Source organism: Moschus berezovskii, chromosome 8 (assembly GCF_049115385.1).
Source record: "Moschus berezovskii isolate FMDL1 chromosome 8, NW_MosBer_1.0, whole genome shotgun sequence".
In the NCBI taxonomy this organism is placed as follows: domain Eukaryota; kingdom Metazoa; phylum Chordata; class Mammalia; order Artiodactyla; family Moschidae; genus Moschus; species Moschus berezovskii.
The window spans coordinates 74,429,599-74,452,143 of record NC_142467.1 but is presented as its reverse complement, the minus strand read 5'-3'; the positions used below and the strand labels follow the sequence as shown (position 1 = coordinate 74,452,143).

Genomic DNA, 22,545 nt, shown 5'->3' with positions numbered 1-22,545 from the left:
TATATATGTAGTGTATTTTGCATATCTACTGTTTATAGATATACTGTTTGTATATTTGTATATCTACTGTTATCATGAATTGCATTATTAATTCATATTAATATGTATATTAATGAGAAAACAGATACCAAATAACTGCCTACCTTCTCTCCACTGAGATCATCGTTTTCAACTCCTTTGACTAATGGGCTGGTCCCAGCGGTCCTGTTTCTCAATATCATGCTTATACAGCTACGTCTTGTGCCTGTGAGAGTTGGGGGTTTTCTCTTTATGACCTATTCCTTAAAGCCTACGCATTAAAAGACGACTTGGATATTCATATATACTTTCTCTCTGTAAGCATTTTTAAAAGTTCAGATAAAGCTCAAGCTCTCTTGGGTAGCCCTTCCCAACCCACTCCCAACTGAAGTAGCCACCGTCACTGTGTTTTTCATCCCTTGCTAAGCACTGGCAGACATATATGCGTCCACAGAAGAAAGATTGTAGTTTTCAGTGTATTTTCTTAAACCCGAATGGAATCCTGCTGCCTGTACGGTCTTGAACTGACTTGTCCACTCAACAATCAGCTCTGGAGCATTTCTGAGTGCACGCAAGTCTCCCATCTCCTGTATGTCTATAGCCCAGTGTGGGGACGTACCACGGTGCTTAGCTGGTCTCCTCAACGTGTAGGTGGTTCACAGCTTTATTCTGTGGCTAACAAATCTAAAAGGAACATTCTTGTAATAAGACCGCTATGTTATAGATTTCTTAAATGACCTAATGTACTCTCCCGTGGCTCAGCAAACATGTGGAAAAAGAGAGAGGGAAACCAAATAAGGGGTAAATCTGCATGAAGAGTATCAGGCGTTCTTTGTTCTGTACTTGCAACTTTTCTGGCATTTGAAATGGTTTCAAATAAAGAGTCACCCAAGACACTGCCTGATTGTTCTCCTGAGACGCTATGCCAACTTGCATTCCTGTCCAGGCACTCCTGAATTTGTTTTCTCAAACTCCCACGTTTTCTGGGCTCACCTGGGCTTTCTCACTTGCAGGTGCAGAGGGAAATGCAGGTGATCGTAGAGGACAGAAATGACAATGCGCCCGTTTTCCAGAACACAGGCTTCTCCGCCAACGTCAGCGAGGTAACATCTGCCTTACCAGGGTGGGTGTGTAGAATGCAGGCATCCCACAAATCTGCTCAGAGTGGGAAGGACCAGAGGCACTCAGCAGGTCATCCAGGATTGGGAAAAGTGCCTCCTAGAAAGGGCAGCCGCAGGAACCAAATTCAGGGGTTGTACAATAGTTACAGCAACATTTTTCAATCCATCACACTGGATTGGAGTTCTTTAAGTGATGATCATCCCAGGTGGAGAGGAAGAAATTGATTTTCTCATGTATCTGGACGTTTGAATGGTATATCTGGCTTCAAACATGGCTGGATCCAGGCACTCAAGCCATGTCATCAAGAAGAGATTTCTCTCCACCTTGCACCTTCATCCTGGGGTTGAGGGAGTTCTCCCTCATAGTGATGATGAAAGTGTCCCCAGCAGCTCCAGGCTCACATCCCACTTTGAATTGCAATGCAGTCTCTTTCTTAGTGGTCCCAACCAACACCCCAGGGCTGACTCTCACTGACCCATTTTGGGTCATGTGCGTGTGCCATCATTGTTTACTGGACTTCCCAGGTGGCTCTAGTGGTGAAGAATCCACCTGCAATGCAGGAGACATAAGAGACACAGGTTCTGTCTCTGGGTTGGGAAGATCCCCTGGAGAGGGAAATGGCAACCCACTTTAGTATTCTTGCCTGGAAAATCCTCTGGACAGAGGAGCCTGTTGGGCTGGGGTCACAAAGAGTCGGACATGACTGAAGCGACCTAGCATACATGCTTGTCCATCAATTGAGGGATGTGGAATGCTCTAATTGTCAAAGTCTGCATCATGGGCCTTCCCCTTTAGCAAAAGTGACAGCCTGACTTGAACCGCATGGGCAGGGAGGAGGTTCTCCAGTGGTCCGCAAGCAGGAAACACACCACTCCTGAATCTTCATTACTACGTGGATTCAAAGACCTGAGAGGTGTGCCCTACCCACCGCCCCCAGGCCAGACAAGAGGCTGGTAAGGTCCAGACAGACCTTCAACAGGCTGTGACTGAATGCCTACTAAGTGTCTGGCACTGTCCTTGGTGCTGAAGATATCCGGAGATGATAGATTTGGTCACCACCCTCAGTAGCTCACATTGTAGTGAAGATCACAGACACTAATGAACAAACATTAAACAGATAGGATTATTTCAGAAGGTGTTGTGCTCAGTGAAGAACATAAGGGGCTGCTTTTAGGTTGAGCCAGTCAGGAAAGTCTTCTCTGGGTAGGTGACATATGAGCAGAACTAAATGTCAAGGAGTCTGCCTGGGCTGCTCCAGAAAAAGGACTTTCCAGGCAGGGAATAGCAGCTGCTCTGAGGTGTGAATCAGCCTGGAGTATTGTAGGCATAGCTAGAAAGCTGCTGTGGATGGAGGGTGGAGTGTGAGGAGCAGGTGAGGTCAGAGAGGTGGGCCTGACCCCAGAGGGCCATGGAGGCAATCTGGACTATATTCTGAGTGGAATGGGGAAACCACTGAGGGATTTCGAGCATGAGAGTGATGTAGTCTGGTTCAGGATTTTCAGAGATCTCTCTGGCCACCTTGTGGAATTAGCGAGCATGTGGACAGGTCCTGGGGCAAAGGCATCTGAAAGAAACTTTCAGCTCTGCAGAGTACAGTCTGCAACCTGGGCTGGAGGCTACAGAGAACCCACAGGGAATAAACTTCCCTTAAAAAGCAGGGGAGTGGCAAAACTTGAGTTCTGGAATGATCATTTATACTGGCCCTGAGGGGCTCAGCAAATCAGAAGCTAGTTCATGTGGCAAGGGGGCTGCATTGGGAGAGGAGAAGGGGAAACTCTGCTTCCTGCCGATGTCCAGATGCCCCCAGAGGCCCAGCCCGGGGGAAGGAAAGGGGGCCACCTGTGGAACACTGGGCTTCAGGTTCTGGAAGGTCTGTCACTGTCCCTGTGGTAGGGCTGTGGGCCCTGGAACTCCAGGTTGGGGGCATGTGCTTGGGCATGAAGAAAATGGATTGGAACTCAGAGTTGATGAAACCTTTTGTTACAGACCCTGCCGGTGGGCTCTGTGGTGTTATCTGTGCTGGCCACGGACAAAGACTTGGGCTCGGCGGGCGCCGTGGTATACTCCATAGAAAAGGTGAGTGAGTGTGGTTCAGGTGGGAGTGTGGGCGCTGCGGCTCCTCGTGGCCACCAGGGGGCAGCATCTCCCACACAACATGCAGGGACCTTGAAGACCAGGAGCTCTGCCACGGCCCAGCACTGGTCCCCACACCATCCTCTGGCCCTCTCTGGCCCCATTTGGTCCAGTCGCCTAAGAAGGGTACCTGCTGCAGACTGAACCCTTCTGCCCACCCTCTCACCTGGAGTGCTGAGGCAGTATCTCGCCCATTTCCTAGAGGCAGAAACTGAGAATCAGAGAGGTTATGTGACCGGGTGAGGTCAAGAGCAGAGCCAGGATTCGACCCCAGGCCTCTGAGAGCAGGCCCTAGGGGCAGAGCCATCCTGGGGCAGCCTGGCCTGACTGTGCTCTGTCAGGTCATTCCTACCACGGAGGGCAGTGAGTACCTCTTCAGGATCCTACCCAATGGTTCCATCATCCTCAATGGCAGCCTCAACTACAACAGCAAGAGTTCCTTCTATCAGCTGGAGTTGAAGGCCTGTGTGAGTGGGGGCGCTGGTGGGGGCTGGGGGCATTGGGGACCAAGACCCAGATTCATGCAGACCTGTCTCTCTGCAGGACTCGGGCGGCCGATACAACAATCACACCGTTGTCCAGTGCTCCTCATCTATCTTCGTGTCCATTTCTGTAATCGACAAGCCAGACCTGGACCCCCAGTTTGTTAGGGAGTTTTACTCAGCCTCTGTGGCTGAGGATACACCCCAGGTATGCTGGGCACCTGGGAGAGGGATTGGGGGGAGCTGAGAGGTAGGGAAAGGGTCGGGCTACTGACTGTGTCTCCCTGCAGGGAACCTCAGTGCTGAAGGTGGAGGCCATGGATGGTGACAGAGGCATCAATGACCCTGTGATCTACAGCATCTCCAGTGAGAACGAGGTGTCCCCGGGCTGGGGCTGGGGCAAGGGAAGGGGTGGGGGCTCTGTCAGAGCCACTGGAAGGAGCTGCTCCTGCTGCATCTTTCCAGATTCCACAAGGCCTGGCTGGTTTGATATTGGCAAGCAAGATGGGGTGATCACAGTCAACAGTCCCCTGGACAGAGAGCAACTGCTGGAGGAGGATGAGGAAGTGCAAGTGCAGGTCACGGTGAGTGAGGGGGCCACTGCCCTATTTGCATCCGCACTCTCTGCACCCCCACTTTGACCTTTGAGCTCAGCTCTCTCAGAATGCTGGTTCTCTGACCTCTGCTTTCCTGCTTCAACTCTGCTCTCAGGCCACTGAGACACACCCCAACATCCACGGGCAGGAGGCCAAGGCGAGCATCTGGGTCACGCTGAGAGTGACAGATGTCAATGACCACGTACCTGAGTTTTACAACTGCAGCCTCCAAGCCTGCGCCTTCACTCCCGACGAGACTCAAGTCAACTTCACTGGCTACGTGGATGAGCACGCCTCCACGCGCATCCCCATTGAGGACCTCACCATGACGGTCTATGACCCAGACAAGGTAGGCACACTCAGACCATAGGCAGGGTGGGAGGAAGTGATGATGGGGGATCACTGGGGAGGGGAGGTGGCGAGTGACCAGCAGAGCACGGACCATGGTATGCAGTGTCACAGTGGGCGACAGCGGTGCTGACCATGAGTGGTGGTGACAATCAGAGTTTGAGTGACATTTGGAACTGCTGAGTGGCGCGGAGCTGGTGGGCGTTCTTGTGTTCAGGGCAGAGCTCAGTGGTGGGGAATAGAGAGGCAGGATGCTGGGTAATGCTGAGCGGAATGCCACTTTCGGTGGTGTCGTGTGGAGGGTAGTGATGGGTAGATGGTGAAGCTGAGGGGAGCTGGCATTGGATATTGGGGGCTGCGGGAAGTGGTGAGCACAGACGCTTCTCAGTGGGTGTCAAACTGGAAGGTATTCTTGGGAGAGGCTGGGATTGAGTGGTGGATGATTTGGGTGGTACTGAATGCTGACTGACTACAGGGGTGGCGGCGTGAGTTGGTACAAAACGTTGAATGGAGGGTGATTTTGGGTGGTGGTGGTTGGGTGGTGGTGTGGCGTTTATGGCCGGCATTAAGTGGAGAGGGTATGGAGTAGAAGGGGCGTGTGGGTAACGGGCCGATGGTGGGCACCGGTGGTGTTTGGTGTTGGAGTGTGTGGTGGAGGGCGGCTGGTACGGAAGACTCAAAGGGAGTGAGTGGTATGTGTCTGGGCTCCGCAGCCCAGGCTGGGGCCCACAGTGCCTCAGGGAAGGCTTCTTCTGACGAGCCCGCATCTACAGGGACTAGTGACCCTGTGGCCAGGGATTGGAGACAGACGCAGGTGGGTACACTGCAGGAGTGGGTCCCCACTTACAGCCCACCTCTCCAGGGCAACAACGGCACCTTCCTGCTGACCCTGGGGGGCCCGGATGGCGAAGCCTTCAGCGTGTCCCCGCAGCGGGCGGCGGGCTCGGTGGACGTGCAGGTGCTGGTGCGGGAGCCGTCGCTGGTGGACCGCGAGAGGCAGGCAGTGATGCGGCTGCAGGTGAGCGGCGCTCGCGGCCCGGGGCAGCCAGCCACGGGGCGCTCCCACCCCAGGCCACTGCCTCTTCCTCCATCCTTAGGTCACAGCCACTGACTCTGTCAGCGGGAACGCCTCTGTCGCCTCGGTGACCATTCACCTTCGAGACATCAATGACCACAGGCCCACGTTCCCCCACAGCTTGTACAACCTCAGCGTCTCTGAGCACAGTGCTGTCGGCTATGTGGTCACCAACAGCATCCACGTGAGTGACAGGGGGACAGGGGTGGACTGGGCTGGGAGAAGCGTGGAGACGGGCAGGCCTGGGGCTGTCCCTGCCAGAGTCTCTGCATCATCTGGGGTCATCGGATCCCAGCAAGCGTGCCTGTACATGTGAGCGTGCGAGGGTGAGCGTGTCCGTCTGAGTGTGTCAGGAGCGTCTCCCTTCGGCTCAGGAAGCAAGACTGCCCTGTCCTCATCAACTGCATGGCCGGCAGTGAGGGCGTGGCTTCTGCTCAGTGTCCCATTACCTGTCTCTGCCTCACAGGCCTCCGATCCCGACACAGGAGAGGGGGGCCAGGTCACCTACAGCCTGCTTCCAGGGAACGGGTAACGTCTCTGATGGGAGCGGGGCAGGTGGTAAGGGGGACCCAGGTCCGCCTCTCTGCCTCACAGTGGGGCTGGAGCAGCCAGGTAAAATATAGGGTACCCAGTTACATTTCAATTTCAGATAAATTATTCATTTTTTTTGTTGTATAAGTAGGTTGCAAATATTCCATGGGACGTCCTAAAATACTTTGCATTGTTTATCTGAAATTCAAATTGAAGTGGGCATTCTGTACCTTTTTTCACTCCATCTGGCCACAGGGCGGACATCTTTGCAGTGGATCCAGACTCGGGGAAGGTGACGGTGAGAGACAGCAAGCTGCTGGACCGGGAGAAGCAGGCCGTGTACTACCTCACGCTGCAGGCCATGGACGGTGGGAACCTGTCATCCTCGACCATGCTCGAGATCCACGTGCTAGACATCAATGATAAGAGTCCCGTGGTCAGCGGCTCCTACAACATCTTTGTCCAGGAGGAGGAGGGAAATGTCTCCGTGACCATCCAGGTGCGAGCCGGCCTGAAATGGGTGGGGGGTGGAGGGAACAGGCCCAGGGCACCAAGCCTGGCTCTGTGGTCATGCTGGTCCTGTGCTGGAATCTGGGTTCTGCTGTGTGGCCCTGAGAAAGTCACTCAGTCTCTCTGGGCCTCCATTTTTTCTTTGGAAAATGAGGTCAATCATAGAACTTATTCCCAGGGTCATAAAGGATATAAAGTGCTGCCTAGCACAGAGCGAGCCCTCAAAAACCACACTACTCTTTAAAATGCAGGTCCCGGCCTCACTCCAAAAAGGATTTGGGTGGCTTAGGTTTTAAAGTATAATAAAAGAAATGAAAAAAAGGGAAAATAAACACAAATCGTGTCCAACTCTATGTGACCCCATGGACTGTAGCCCGTCAGGTTCCTCTATCCATGGAATTCTCCAGGAAAGAATACTGGAGTGGGTTGCCATTCCCTTCTCCATGAGATCTTCCTGACCCAGGGATTGAACCCAGGTCTCCTGCATCACATGGAGATTCTTTACCATCTGAGCTACCAGGTCGTGTAAACACAGAGGTAGGGTTAAACCCGAAGCCATACAATTGTTAGGAGAGGGCTGATAACTCAGTTCTGAGCTTCATAATGGCCAGAGCAAAAATGGAAATGAGACCAGTGGCCAGGTTCTCAGAGACTAGGAGATAAGAACCAACTGTTGGCTCCAGAGGAACGCTGGGGAGAAGCTCCTGCACTGCATCATCTATAAGGAGGTCTTGTGAGAAGCAGGAAACAAAGTCTTCAGAATGACAATCATGTGGCCATGGGGCCTACCCATCTTTCTGGGGCTTGTGGTTTCCTGATCTCTTGATAACCTTGTGAAGTAGCTGCTCTGCTGCTGCTGCTGCTAAGTCACTTCAGTCGTGTCTGACTCTGTGTGACCCCATAGACATGTGGTCACACATAGGCAGCTCCCCCGTCCCTGGGATTCTCCAGGCAAGAACACTGGAGTGGGTTGCCATTTCCATCTCCAATGTGTGAAAGTGAAAAGTGAAAGTGAAGTCGCTCAGTCATGTCCGACCCTTAGCAACCCCACGGACTGCTGCCTACCAGACTCCTCCATCCATGGGATTTTCTAGGCAAGAGTACTGGAGTGGCTTGCCAGTGCCTTCTCTGAATGGTCCCCATTTCACAGAACGAGAAAACAGGCTTAAAGAGGTTACGTGACTTTTCTGTGGTCGTACAGCCAGTCACTGGCAGAGCTGAAACCTGCGTCATTCTCCATGCACCTCAATGCTTCTCACCCTGGTCTGAGAGCTCTTGGGCAGAAGCATCTCAGATCTGCTGCTGGAACCACAGTGCCCGGTTTCAGCCCTGAGAAGTGCTTGGTGAATCAGCCGGCCCGAGTTTAGAGTGCTGAGGGATGAACAACCAGAGTTTTTCATTTCATAAACAAGATCCCGACAGATCCGAAACAAAAAGAGCTGAAGGTGGCAGGATGCAGGGAAGAGACCGAAGAATTGGGTCCAAGTCAGACTAGCCCAGCTCTGGATTCAAAGCCATTTTTGCTGAGCACTTACATGCAACAGGCCCTTGGCTGAGCCCTGGGTCCTCCGAGATGAAGTCCCCATAATTCCTGCTTCCAGGGAGGGTGGCAGACCATCATGCAAGGGTGTCACTTGTGCTATATGGAAGGTGGCACAGGGGTGGTGAAAGCCCAGCAGAGGGACCAACCTGACCTGGAGTTAAGCAGACAAGGTGTAGAGGGCATTCGTGTGTGTGCGCAAGGCCCTGATGGCAGGGGAGAGCCTCTTGGGCACACCAAGCATGTGCTCAGGAGCCTGGCAGGACGGGAATACACACACACACACACAGATTGCATGAAGAATTTCAGCTACTTAAAAAAAAATAAAGCACTGAAGTAGTCATGATGAATCAGAATCTTGTTGGACTTCACACTTACTTTTTCTGGCTGCACCACGTGGCTTGTGGGATCTCAGTCCACCCCCCTCCCCCACCCCCCCATCCCCAGCCAGGGACTGAATCTGGGCTCTAGGAGGCAAAGTCCAGAATTGTAACCACCAGGTCACCATGGAATTCCCCTACACTTATTTCTGTTGGTTTATTTTTACTTTTGACTGTCTGTAGTATATTGCCCCCACACCTCTCACCTGGCTAGGATATCAACTCCACACGGGAACTGTCTTGATCACAGCTCTAGTCAAAGTACCTAGAACAGGGCTGGGCACGTGGTGGGTAAACATGTGTGAGGTGAAGAATGACATCAGTGTTTAAGACCTCAGAAGCTCTTGCAAGCTCTTGTTGGTCCTGTCCTCTTAGCTGGGAGACAGGGGCTGGGAATTGGGGAGCAGCCCTCTGATTTTAGGAGGGGGAGGCCTATGGGTGGGCAAGCACCTGATGGCGGGCATCCCAACCCGACTCACCTGCCCAGGCTCACGACGATGACCAGCCAGACACCAACAACAGCCTGCTTCACTTCAGCCTCCTGCCGAGCCGCTACAGCCACAACTTCTCAGTGGACCCCGACAAAGGCATCCTCAGAAACCTGGGGCCCTTGGACCGAGAGGCCATTGACCCTGCTCTGGGAGGCCGAATCGTGCTAACCGTGAATGTGTCTGACTCTGGCGAACCTGCCCTCTGGACCACTGTCAGTGTCACCATCACCGTGGAGGTAAGGCCCGGCTCAGCCGGGGACAGGGTTTGGGATTAAACCCTTTGTTGGGAGGCTCCTGAGAAGGTGCCCCATTTTCCCTCCTTCCCACTCAAATCACATTTCTGCCCTTGCAATATGGTGGGTAAAAGAGTTCTGGAGCCGAGCTGATGGGTTAGAGTCCAGGCTCATTGGTTGTGTAACCTTAGGCAATCAGTCAGCCTCCCTGTGTCCTCAAGTTCCTCATCTGTAAAATGGGGATGAAAATAACATGAGTTAATAAATGGAAAGTGTTGCAAAGAATGCCCGACCTGGAGAAAACACTTGGTGGACACCTGGCCCTGCGAGAGAGGCAGGGTTAGCTCCATCATATTGACCACAAAATTAAGGCGCACAGAGGTTCAGTAGCTCGCCTGGGTCACAGAACGGGGCTTTGAATCCAGTCTGTCTGGTTCTAAGGCTGCTGCCTGGTCACAAGCACCTTATATCCAAGATGTAGTTGGCGCCCCCTTGGGTTTCGCAGTGCACAGCCTGTGCCACTGTACACAGCAGCCCTGTTTCCCACTGGGTTGGGATGTGACACTTTCCTACAAGGATCAGCGTGAGACATCAGGGAAAACAGAGAAACAGAAGCCAGGTGAAGACTTACCAGCTGTCTTTGGGGGTGGGGGAGAATAGGCCACAAAGAAGGATATAAAGCAAAACTGGCTTTCTTGAGCCATCAGGGTTCTTCAGGACATCAGAGTCCTGTGAGTAGGGATGACAACCCCAATCTGCAGATGGAGACACTGAGGCCCAGAGAGGTCAGAGTCGCACATGAGGGAGAGGTGGAGCCGGGTTGAATTCGGAACTGTGCTCGTAGCTCCTCCTGTGAGGACGGCCTTGAGAATGCAGCTGGCCATGGGCCTGGGGCAGTGATGCCATCTCTGGAAAATCTCCATCAGAAATTCCATCTGGTTAAGGAGAGGGCTCTCGTTTTCAAAGATGTCCGTCCTACCGTTATTTAGAAAAAGCTGAAAGCAAAAGTCCCTGGGCCACCCTGGGAAGGACTGGGAGAGCCCAGAGCACTCAGCATGCAGCAGTGTCAGGGGAGGGGGTGCAGGCGGAGTTGGCCTGATCCTGCGACACAGGCAGCGCTCTGTGGGTGACCAGAGAGGTCACCGGAAAGGGAAGACGAGAGCAAAATGCAGTGGGCATCCGAGGGCAGGACCAGCTCAAGCCCTGGCATATGCCACCAGCGCCTCCCCACTGAGCTCAGAGCGAGTGTTGTGGGGTCAACCAAGGGTAGGAGGGACAGGAGAAAGGTGGGGACCAGGAAAGACTTGGGTATTTTGGGGATCATGGTGGTATTGGGACCAACACAGTAAATCCGAGAGATGGGGAGTCAAGCTGGGCCAGGCAGGGACACGGGTGGAGCTGTAGAACCATCCTTCTGGAGAGCAGGGTCTGAGGCAGCTGTGAGTGGTGGACAGGGAAACAAAGTGTGCACCCAACTTCAGAGGGCCCACCATGGACCTCGGAGCCCCGGGGTGGGGTCTGGGCTAGTTCTGTTTCATCATCTCTGAAGTGGGCAGCGCTGTCTGAGGAGATGACCAGAGAGAATGGACCGCAGGTCAGGGGAAAAATTGGCTTCTCAGGCTGTGTGTGGGGAGGCCCAACCTGGGAGCCTGAGTTCCCTGGGCTCAGAACTGCCTCTGTCTGCAGGACATCAATGATAATGTGCCCGTCTTCAACCAGTCCAGATATTCCTTCTCGGTGAGGGAGAGAGACCCAGGTAAGTCCTCCCTGGGGCTCCCTGGGTAAGTCAAGGGCAGGCCTGAGGCCCCCAAGGGGGGTGAGGACAGAGGATGCCCCTGGTGGCCGCTGGGCCGGGGGTCCCTCTGCACTCTGCCCCTCATCCACAGGAGTACAGGTGGGCGTGGTGGAGGCCTGGGATGCGGACCAGACGGAAGCCAACAACCGCATCAGCTTCAGCCTGTCAGGGAGCGGCGCCAACAACTTCATGATCCGAGGCTCGGTGCTGGGGTCTGGGCAGGCAGCCGGCCGCCTCTCGTTGCCTTCGGATGTGAGCCTGGACTATGAGACACAGGCCTCCTTCAGTCTGATTGTGAGTGCCGAGAACGCAGATGCCCAGGGGGCTGAGACTACAGCAGAAGTCCTTGTGACTGTGGAGGACGTGAATGACGTGCCACCCACCCTGGACTCAGCCTCGCTCCAGGGCATCCAGGTGGCCGAGAATGGCTCACAGCATGGCATATTGGTCAACGTGGTGGCCCACGACAGGGATACCATGTCCCAGGTGGAGGTTCAGCTTGTGAATGTCATCTGCACCAAGGCTGGAGTTGACGTGGGCAGCCTGTGCCACGGCTGGTTCTCTGTGCTGGCCAACGGCTCGGTGTTCATCAACCAGAGCAAGGCCATCGACTATGAGACCTGTGACTTGGTCACGCTGGTCGTGCGGGCCTGTGACCTCACAACAGACCCCAGCTTCCAGGCCTACAGTGACAATGGTGAGGCAGCCTGGCCTGCAGGGTTCAGCAGGCTGTAACACCGCCTGAGCATGGGTGATGCATGGGAGGGAAGCTGCTGGGATCAAGCCGAGGACCAGACTTTGTGGGTCAAGCCTTTGCTTAGAGACCAAAGCCAGCCAATCTTTTCCCTCTAGGAAGCCTCCCCATCACCATCGAGGATGTGAATGACAACGCGCCTTACTTTCTGCCTGAGGATAAGACTTTCGGTAAGCTGCAAGCCCTTCCCTCCCCACCCACACTGTCCTTTGCCAGAACTACCTTTGGGCAACTCCCACAGATGCTGCTCAGACCCCAGGTGTGCCCCTGGAAAGGGAAGAGGGCCTCCAGCCCTGCCTCTCTCTCAGGGATTCAACAGGAGGAGAGACCTGAGTTTTCACTCTCTGTCCCAACTCACATCTGATCCTGGGCCCAGCCCTCCTTCTCTGGGCCTCAGTTTCCCCATCTGCACAATGCAAGGTGGAGGACCTGCTAACTAGCGGCTCAGGGGCAGCTGTAATGGGGGTCTGGCAGTAGAGAGCTTAAGGGCAGGTTTGGAGGGATGAGCCCCGAGCGGGGCTTATTATGGTCCGCAGTTGGCCAAGCGGGCACTGGCCCTGAAGCCACTGACCTCTTCCTGTCTCCTCTTGCAGTGATCATCCCAGAACTCGTCATGCCCAACCAGCAGGTGGCGTCTGTCCGGGTGAGTCCTTGGCTCCAGCCTTTATCAGTCACATTAGCTCCAGGAGACACAGGGCCTAGGCCTTTAGGTCTTTCAGCCATCCTCCAAATGTTAGAAAAAAATGTATTAACTCTCTGGAATGGAAATGAACCACCTGCTTAATTGATATCATTAAACTCCATTAATTGTTAAATGTGGTATTCATAAAAAATTCATGACCCTAGAAACCACTTGCAGTGCTTTTCTTCAGAATTCTGGACTATTACAGAGAAATCACAATAACTATAAATTAAACAAGTTCCTCATATTAAATAATTTCCAGAGCAAGCTGCAAAGTGCTTTCAATTTTTATGGCAGTGGATGTTTTTATTAGAGGGTGGTGGCTGTGCCCGCAGTGGGTAGGGGCTGAGGCCTCCCCCACAGCCCTGGGGCCTGGGCCTGGCTAGGCCTTTTAACTGAGCTGGGGAGTTGCTGTGCCTTTTTGGAACTCACTTTCCCTTCCAGACAAGAAGCTGTCAGCCCTTGGCAGTAACTCCTTAGGGTTCAGGCGTTTTGTACGTGGGTGGCCCTCCTTGAGTTATGGAAAGGGCATGGGTGTGGAGATGGATGGGTCTGGCCCTCCCCACTTACAGCCGAATGTGCCCTGGGGAGGACGGGTCTCTCTCAGAACCCCAGTGTCCTCCCATAAAAGGGGAATAGTAATTCTCCCTTTCTGGGGTTTCCCAGGTGGCGCTAGTGGTAAAGAACCCGCCTGCCAATGCAGGAGACATAAAGCTGTGGGTTTGATCCCTGGGTTGGGAAGATCCCCTGGAGGAGGAAATGGCAACCCACTCGAGTATTCTTGCCTGTACAATCCCATGGACAGAGGAGCCTGGCGGGCTACAGTCCATGGGGTCGCAGAGAGTTGGACACAACTGAAGCCACTTAGCACACACGCATGCATGCAATTCTTCCTAAGTTCTTTCTAGACTCAAACGGTCAGTTTTCCAATCTTCAGCCCTGGCTGAAGACGTTCATTCCAACGTCAGGAGTGTACCTTGGCTTTGAACAATTTTCTTTAAATCAACTCCCTTTTGAAAAGTCAACACCAACTTTAGCCTCATCCTGAACAGTGACATCAGCAGCCTCACAGCTCTGTGTTGGTCGTATTCTTCTCTGAAAGGCACCAGAATGAATAAAAATGCCTCATTTCACTGTCCACTGGGGGAATTCACACTCCTGTTAGCAAGCGCTGAAAGGAGGGGTCTGGGGGAAGGTGCTTGGTACACAGTAGGTACCCAGGACAACTATGCTTGAGCGTGTGTGGCAGTGAGAGGGGGCACCTTCCCAGGGTGACCTACCTGGAGGGACTTGGGCAGTGACCTGTTGAAGCAGGGACATGTTCAAAGATTGTTTGTTTAAAGCATTTGGTCAGTGGCCTGGGGAAGGCCAACAGAGGTCACAGCAGGGCCAGGCTCCCAGGCTACCCTAGCTTCAGATTCCTGCTGGGGCTGGAGGGGTGCCTGGCCTGGCCCAGCCCCCAGAGTTTGTTCACTCTGTCTTGCTCCCAGGCCAGAGATGACGACTCAGGGAACAATGCAGTCATCCAGTTCTCCATCTTTCAAGTGGAGTTCATCGCTAAGGACGGGCCCGTGACCCCTTTCCAGGGCTTCTTCCGGGTCTCCAGTTCCTCGGAGGCCAGCGTGTTCACTGGCAGCATTGAGTAACTGCGGGCAGCCTCTGGACAGGGGTGGGGGAGCCAAGCGGGGCCTCAGGGCAGTGAGTTCCCCATCCTAGGAGGGGTCCAAGGGGGTTCCGAGAGGACTCCAGCTTGGGATTCAGAACTGAGTGGTGCCCTCCTACTTTCCGTAGCCTGGTGACCAGCCTTGATTCCACTCTCCAAGGCACCTACCAAGTGACGGTCAAGGCCCAAGACAGGCCTTCTGAGGGTCTTGCCCAGGAAGCCAGAATCACCCTAAACGTGAGTGTTAGGTTCTGACTCAGTTCCCAGTGCCCTCTGCCAGCCCCGGGGTCCCGTGCATCTCATCTTCCCCATACCCCCCTCCCATAGCTCTTCACCGTGGACCAGAGTTACCGCGTGAGGCTGCAGTTCTCACTGAGCAAGGAGGATGTGGGCGCCCACTCGGAAGAGATCAAGGCGTAGGTCTGGGGAGCCGGGGCGGGGGGTGGCCTGTGGGGAAGAACAGGGCTCGGGAGCCTGGTCCCTGACAGAAATCTGAGTGGAATGTCTCTCAACCCTGTCCGTGACCCACATTTGATCTGGTCCTTGGCTTTGACCCTATACCTGTACCTGCATTTCCATTCTGCATGCCCCCAGAAGCCTATGGTTGGCTGGGCACAGACAGGCCTAAATAGGGCTGCCACATACAGTTGCAAAGGCAGTGCACTGCACAAGGGCACTCTGCTTGCTAAGCTATAAACCCGGTCCCAAAAGAAGGGGCTTCCTTGTCTAATCTGTGCAAGAGTGCTACTTGCTTAGCCAGTGGAGCTGTCCAGAGGAGGTGACCCTCACACAATCCCTAATTTCACTGGCAGAGCCCTGGCCACAGGTGTGGGCTAAGGCCCCTACCCCAGCCCTCTGTGACATGGGCCCCCTTTGCAGGGCTCTTGCTCAGGCAACCAGGACTACTGTCTACATTGTGAACATTCAGGACATAGACCCCCTGGTTCGGTGAGTGCCCTCTCGGCAGATGGGGCGAGGAAGAGAGGATCAGCCGCAGGGGTGTGGCCGGGTGGTCCTGGGCTGTGGGCTTCACCTCTGCCCCATTCCAGGGCCCGAGGGCGTTCCTACCTTGATGCCTATTTTGTCTTCTCAAATGGGTCGGCCTTGACCCTTGACCAGCTGAGTATGTGAGTGGGGCTGCCCTTGGGGTGGGCAGGAGGGTAAGCAGGAAACCTGGGGGATGCCATTGTCCCTCGGGCCTGAGCGGGGCTTTGTGGCCAGGATGATCCGGAATGACCAGGACTCCCTGACGCAGCTGCTGCAGCTGGGGCTGGTGGTACTGGTGAGTGTTGGCGGGACAGAGGTAATGGGGGAGCAGGGAGGCAGGAGACTGACCCCACAGCCTCCTCTCATCACACTCCTTCTTCTCCAGGGCTCCCAGGAGAGCCAAGAGTCAGAGTCACAGGACACGCTCCGCAACGTCACCATCGGACTGGGAGTGGCTTTGCTGCTGGTCATCGTGATCTTTGGCGTGATCATCGTGTGTACTCAGAAGAGGTGCTGCTCCCATCACCCTCTGTGTCTCCACCCTCCCCTCTCTGACCCCCCAAGATGTCTAGGGGTAGAAAGACCTGGGGCTTAGGTGTCAGGTCCATCTGGATTCAATCCCCAGTGACTCCTTATGATCCCTTGGGTAGTCATCTCCCCTCCCCAAGCCTCAGGTTCCTAATTTGCAGAATAGGCTTGATGCTAGATTCCCCAAATTATTTCAGGGATCCACGTGCATCTCATACCAGCAGACATCTGGCACATGTTGTTGTTCAGTCACTCAGTCATGTCTGACTCTCTGTGACCCCATGGACTGCGGCACCCCAGGCTTCCTTGTCCTTCACTATCTCCCAGAGTTTGTTCAAACTCATGTCCATTGAGTCGGTGATGCCATCCAACCATCTCATCCTCTGTTGCCTCCTCCTCCTGCCTTCAATTTTTCCCAGCATCAGGGGCTTTTCCAATGAGTCAGCTCTTTGCATCAGGTGGCCAAAGTATTGGAGCTCCAACATCAGTCCTTCCAATGAGTATTCAGGGTTGATTTTCTTTAGGATTGACTGATTTGATCTTCTTGCATTCTAAGACTCTCAAGAATCTTCCCCAGAGTCACAGTTCAAAAGCATCAGTTCTTCGGTGCTGAGCCTTCTTTATGGTCCAACTCTCACATCCTTACATGACTACTGGAAAAACCATAGCTTTTACTACACAGACTTTTGTCGGCAAAGCGATGTCTCTGCTTTTTAATATGCTGTCTAGATTGATCATAGCTTTTCTTCCAAGGAGCAAGTGTCTTTTAATTTCATGGCTGCAGTCACTGTCCACAGTGATTTGGGAACCCAAGAAAATAAAGTCTGTCACTGTTTCCACTTTTCCCCCTCTATTTGCCATGAAGTGATGGGACTGGATGCCATGATCTTCATTCTTTGAACATCGAGTTTTAAGCCAGCTTTCTTTCACTCTCCTTTTTTTACCTTCATCAAGAGGCTCTTTAGTGCCTCTGTGCTTTCTGCCGTTATCATCTGCCTAGTTATTGATATTTCTCACAGCAATCTTGATTCCAGCTTGTGAGTCATCCAGCCTGGCATTTTACATGATGTACTCTGCATATAAGTTAAATAAGCAGGGTGACAATATACAACCTTGATGTACTCCTTTCCCAATTTTGAACCAGTCTGTTGTTCTAACTGTTCTAACTGTTGTTTCTTGACCTGCATATAGGAGGCTGGTAAGGTGGTATGGTATTCCCATCTCTTTAAGAATTTTTATAGTTTGTTGTGATCCACAATCAAAGACTTTAGCCTAGTCAATGGGGCAGAAGTAGATTTTTTCTGGAATTTCCTTGCTTTCTCTATGATCCAACGGATGTTGGCAATTTGGTATCTGGTTCCTCTGCCTTTTCTAAAACCAGCTTGTACATGTGGAAGTTCTTGGTTCATGTGTTTTTGAAGCCTAGTTTGAAGGATTTTGAGCATTACCTTGCTAGCGTGTGAAATGAGTACAATTGTACGGTAGTTTGAATATTCTTTGCCATTGCTTTGCTTTGGGATTGGAATGAAACCTGACCTTTTCCAGTGTTGTGGCCACTTGTGGCTGAGTTTTCCAAATTTGCTAACATATTGAGTGAGGTGCTTAAACAGCATCATCTTTTAGGATTTGAAATGCCTCACCTGGAATGCCATCACCTTCACCAGCTTTGTTCATAGTAATGCTTCCTAAAGCCCACTTGACATCGCACTCCAGGATGTCTGGCTCGAGGTGAGTGATCTCATCATCATGCTTATCCAGGTCATTGAGACCATTTTGTAGAGTTCTGTGTATTCTTGCCACCTCTTCTTAAACTCTTCTGTTTCTTTTAGGCCCCTGACATTTCTGTCCTTTATTTTGCCCATCTTTGCATGAAATGTTCCCTTGGTATCTCTAATTTTCTTGAAGAGATCTCTAATCTTTCCCATTCTACTGTTTTCCTTTATTTCTTTGTGTTGGTCACTTAGGAAGACTTTCTTATCTCTCCTTGCTATTCTCTGGAACTTTGCATTCGGATGGGTATATCCTTCCTTTTCTCCTTTGCCTTTAGCTTCTCTTCTTTTCTCAGCTATTTGTTAGGCCCCCTCAGTCAACAACTTTGCCTTCTTGCATTTCTTTTTCTTGGGAATGGTTTTGGTCACTGCTTCCTGTACAGTGTTACAAACCTCCATCCATAGTTCTTCAGGCACTCTGTCTACCACATCTAATCCCTTGAATCTACTCATCACCTCCACTGTATCATAAGTGATTTGACTTAGGTCATACCTGAATGGTCTAGTGGTTTTCCCTGCTTTCTTCAATTTAAGCCTGAATTTTGCAATAAGGAGCCTATGATCTGAGCCACAGCTCCAGGTCTTGTTTTTGCTAACTGTATAGAGCTTCTGCATCTTTGGCTGCAAAGAACATAATCAATCTGATTTTGGTGTTGACCATCTGGTGATGTCCCTGTGTAGAGTCATCTCTTGCATGACTCTTGGGTTGTTGGAAAAGGGTGTTTGTTATGACCAGTGTGTTCTCTTGGCAAAACTCTGTTAGCCTTTGCCCTGCTTCATTTTGTATTCCAAGGCCAAACTTGCTTGTTTCTCCAGGTATCTCTTGACTTCATACCTTTGCATTCCAGTCCCCTATGATGAAAGGGACACCCTTTTTAATTAGTTCTAGAAGGTCTTGCAGGTCTTTATAGAACTGATCAACTTCAGCTTCTGCGGCATTAGTGGTTGTGGTATAGACTTGGATTACTGTGATGTTGAATAGTCTGCTTTGGAAACAAACCAAGATCATTCTGTTTTTTTTTTTTTTTTTTTAGATTTCATGCAAGTACTGCATTTTGAACTCTTTTGTTGACTATGAGGGCTATTACATTTCTTCTAAGGGATTCTTGCCCTTAAATATGCCCATTCCTATCCATTTTAGTTCACTGAGTCCTAAAACGTTGGTGTTCACTCTTGCCATCTCCTGCTTGACCACATCCATGGCCATGGACCTAGCATTGCAGGTTCCTATGCAATATTGTTCTGTGCAGCATTGGAGTTTACTTTCACCACCAGATGCATCCACAGCTGAGTGCCAGTTATGCTTTGGCCCAGCCTCTTCATTCTTTCGGGAGCTATTTCTCCATTCTTCCCTGGTAGCTTTCTGGACACCTACCAATCTGCTGGGGCTCATCTTCCAGTGTTATTCATATCTTTTTGTCTTTTCATACTGTTCATGGGTTTCTCAAGGCAAGAATACCGGAGTGGTTTGCCATTCCCTTCTCCAGTGAGCCATGTTTGGGCAGAACCTTCCACCATGACCCGTCCATCTGGGGTGGCTCTGCACAGCATGGCTCATGGTTAAACTGAGTTACACAAGGCTGTGATCCATGTGATCATTTTGGTTAGCTGTCTGTGATTATGGTTTTCATTCTGGAGGCTGTGGGACTGTAGTTCTTGCTTCTTCTGTCTGCCCTCTGATGGAAGAAGGTAAGAGGCTTGTACAAACTTCCTGATGGGAGGGACTGGCTGTGGGAAAAGTTGGGTGTCCTCTGTTGGGCAGGGACATGCTCAGTAAATCCTGAATCCAATTTTCTGCTGATGGGTGGGGTGCTCCCTTCCTGTTAGTTGTTTGGCCTGAGGCGGCCCAGTCCTGGAGTCGACAGGCTCTAAGGCAGCAAACTGCGAAAGGACTGATGCCAGCATTCCTTTCCCAGGATTGCTGTTGCCAGTGTCTGAGGGTGTCAGTGGGTTGGCAGTGGCCTGGCTCGGGACCGGGGCACTGGCACATGCTATGCATTTAATAAATGCTGCTTCTTTCCCCCTTTCTAATACATATGGAGGCAGTAGCTGTATCTGGGTGTGATTAGAGGCTTTGCCACTGATCAGCTGTGTGGTCTTCAGCAATGATTTCCATTCTGTGATTCCTACCCTCTGTAAGATGGAGCTAATACTCCACCAGCCAGGTTGTTGTGAAATCACACTCTCAGGGCCTGTACTGAGCACACAGTAGGTGAACAGGGAAAGTAGTGACCTCCTGTTCCGGGTTCCCCATAGCTACCAGCGGAAGCTTCGGGCTATGAAAGCTGCCAAGGAGGCCCGGAAGACAGCGGTGGGGGTGATGCCCCCAGGCTCTGCCATCCCTGGGACTAATGTGTACAACACTGAGAAGTAAGCGGGGACTAAAGGGTGGGTAAGAGGCCCCATGGGGTGGTAAAGCCCATGGTTACTGGACTGGGCCTTCTCTCCAGGGCCAATCCCATGCTGAACCTCCCCGCCAAGGACCTGGGCTTTGAGTCCCAATCTTCCTCCAGCGACTTGGACCATGTCAGGTGAGCAGTGCCCCTGACAGCCAGGCTGGTTGGCGGTGATAGTCATGGTGTTGGGAAGGGTGATGGTGGTGGTGATGGTGGTGCTGATGGACATGGTGGTAGTGGAAGCGGTGATGGTGTTGGTGGTGGTGATGATGGACATAGTGGTAGTGGAAGTTGTTGGCCACAGACAGGTTGGACTGAGCCTGCCAACCATCTGAGCTTCATTATCTCCTCTACAGCGTCAACTCCCTGGATGATAATTCTGTGGATCTGGAAAACAGCACGCAGGAAATCAAGGCAAGATGGGGGATGAGTTGGCACCTGGGGCTTCTGATTTAGGGTGCTTCTCTGAAGAGGTGGGGTTCAGGACAGAGCTCGAGGGACCTGCCGCTGACACGGGTGTGTCTCTGCACTCAGCCCTGGGAAGTCAACGGCTTTGGAATGGGACCCGATCCTTATTCCTCTGTGACCCTGGGTGGGCGACTCCTTCCCTCTGGTTCTCAGTTTTCTCATCTATAAATGGGGATCAGAACACCAACTATTCAAAACTATTGTGAGGATGAAATAAGAGTGGGTATAAAAACCATCTGGTGCAAAGCAAGTGCTCAGAAATCTGGTTCCTTCCCTTTATATCCTTTATATAAAAGCTGGTGGGGTGGGAAGAGCTGATCCGGAGATGAACAAAATCCAACTGAAGAGCAAAGGTAGGCTCGAGTGAACAACAGTGCTGTTGTTTGTTCAGTACGCTAGTTGGTTCGGTTAGATCAAGCATTTGCATAGCCTGGGGTGTTACATGGGGAGTTTTTTACATGTGAATATATCAGGTCACAGCCCAGAGATTCTGATCAGCTGGGGTGGGCCTGGGAAGGAAGGTGCTGCTAAAGCTCCCGGGATTCTAATGTGAGAATCACCCAACTGGGAAAGTAGATTAGAGGGCTGGGTGGGGGATGGGGCTCCAGAATCAGGAGCAACTGTCCTCTCCTTCCCACTTTGAAAACCACCCTGGGGTAGAAGCTCTAAGGCCCACTGACATTTGATCATCTATGGTTTTTTTTTTTGTGTGTGTGTGTGTGTAGGGATGGGTATCCTCCCGCCATTCACCTTATCCACCCTACTTTGGGTCCTACCCTCAGCCTAGCCCTGCCCTCCTGGGAATCCATAGCCACCCTTCATGCTTCAAGACTTTTACTTTTAAAAAAAATATTTATGTATTTGTTATTGGCTGTGCTGCGGCTTCCCTGATAGCTCAGTTGGTGAAGAATCCGGGCTGCGCTGGGTCTTTATTGCTGTGTGAGGGCTTTCTCTCGTGGTGGTGCATGGGCTTCTCACTGTTGCAGAGCGCAGGCTCTAGGGCAAACGGGCTTCAGCAGCCGCAGCGCACAGACCCCACAGTTGCAGTTTGCGGGTTCCAGAGCGCTGGCTCAGTAGTTGTGGCGCAGGGGCTTAGTTGCCTCCTCGACACATGTGGGATTTTCCTGGAGCAGAGATCAAACCTGATTTCCCTGCATTGGCAGGAGGATTCTTAATTACTGGACCACCAGGGAAGCCTCATGCTTCACGACTTATTTTCCCTTGAGGATCCCTCACTTGAAAAGATTTGGTCAACCAAAGCTTCTCACAGGTGTTAAAATATCAGAATGCTGCCCAAGGACCTGGCTGTCACTTAAAGGCCTCCAAATGGGCCCCCAAGGATGAAGGTGATGGATGGGGGTTCAGGCTGCCAGGCAGTGCTGGAGGCCTCTGGATGGATGGCTCATCTCTGGGTTCAAGATGGTTTGGAGCAAAAACTCCAACTTAGGTGGAGGGAAACAGTCTTGTGGGCTGGAGCCGGTGACTGGGCAGGTGGCCCCTAATTCAGGCTAAGGTTGACCCTAGTGGAGGAGAGTGGAGTGGGGAGGGGAGTGGAGACAGGGACCCCAGCAGTGGGGCTGGACCTGTGGGTTGGGGAGGGCCAGGGAACACCCAGGGAGTCTGGAGAAGGAGGAGGGTCAGAGCGCTGAGCGTCTTCAGGCTGGAAAAGAGCAAATCCTGCGAAGGCAGGGGTTGGGTTCAGTCTCCGAAATCCTGCAGCGGAAGGTGGGTCTTGAGGTCTCCAAGTGAGGAATGCAGGCGGGGCCTTTTTCCACTGACCCCTTGGTGCCGACTCACCTAAGCCTTCCATAAATGTTTGTGTGGAAGTTCTGAAAGACCTGAGGGCTCATCCAGTCTGAGTTTTTCAAGCAACCGAGGCCAGGGAGGGGTGTTGAACTGCCCAAGATTAGAAAGCTCGCAAGGTCAGGGCAGCCCAGAACCCAGGTCTCCTATCGCCCAGGCCAGGCCATGTTTCCTGGGCTGCACTGTGCCAGGTTCCCAATGGGAGTCTGTGTGGAGGGCTCTGGGGACCATGGCAGACTGT

General features: G+C 52.3%; 1 protein-coding gene across 1 annotated transcript in view; it reads left to right on the top strand.

Moving 5' to 3' along the window:
- CDHR2 (cadherin related family member 2) overlaps positions 1 to 22,545 on the top strand; it is a 30,350-nt gene that overhangs the window by 6,767 nt on the left and 1,038 nt on the right. The window contains exons 6-31 of the mRNA XM_055430233.2: positions 1,032 to 1,121; positions 3,127 to 3,216; positions 3,615 to 3,740; positions 3,817 to 3,963; positions 4,046 to 4,121; positions 4,221 to 4,339; positions 4,467 to 4,700; positions 5,562 to 5,717; positions 5,797 to 5,958; positions 6,241 to 6,302; positions 6,561 to 6,804; positions 9,223 to 9,462; positions 11,146 to 11,215; positions 11,346 to 11,951; positions 12,107 to 12,178; positions 12,602 to 12,651; positions 14,181 to 14,332; positions 14,482 to 14,590; positions 14,681 to 14,769; positions 15,233 to 15,301; positions 15,403 to 15,480; positions 15,575 to 15,635; positions 15,726 to 15,850; positions 19,894 to 20,007; positions 20,088 to 20,168; positions 20,390 to 20,447. Coding sequence (XP_055286208.2) covers positions 1,032 to 1,121; positions 3,127 to 3,216; positions 3,615 to 3,740; positions 3,817 to 3,963; positions 4,046 to 4,121; positions 4,221 to 4,339; positions 4,467 to 4,700; positions 5,562 to 5,717; positions 5,797 to 5,958; positions 6,241 to 6,302; positions 6,561 to 6,804; positions 9,223 to 9,462; positions 11,146 to 11,215; positions 11,346 to 11,951; positions 12,107 to 12,178; positions 12,602 to 12,651; positions 14,181 to 14,332; positions 14,482 to 14,590; positions 14,681 to 14,769; positions 15,233 to 15,301; positions 15,403 to 15,480; positions 15,575 to 15,635; positions 15,726 to 15,850; positions 19,894 to 20,007; positions 20,088 to 20,168; positions 20,390 to 20,447 — 3,480 coding nt within the window. The remainder of the gene's footprint in view (positions 1 to 1,031; positions 1,122 to 3,126; positions 3,217 to 3,614; positions 3,741 to 3,816; positions 3,964 to 4,045; positions 4,122 to 4,220; positions 4,340 to 4,466; positions 4,701 to 5,561; positions 5,718 to 5,796; positions 5,959 to 6,240; positions 6,303 to 6,560; positions 6,805 to 9,222; positions 9,463 to 11,145; positions 11,216 to 11,345; positions 11,952 to 12,106; positions 12,179 to 12,601; positions 12,652 to 14,180; positions 14,333 to 14,481; positions 14,591 to 14,680; positions 14,770 to 15,232; positions 15,302 to 15,402; positions 15,481 to 15,574; positions 15,636 to 15,725; positions 15,851 to 19,893; positions 20,008 to 20,087; positions 20,169 to 20,389; positions 20,448 to 22,545) is intronic.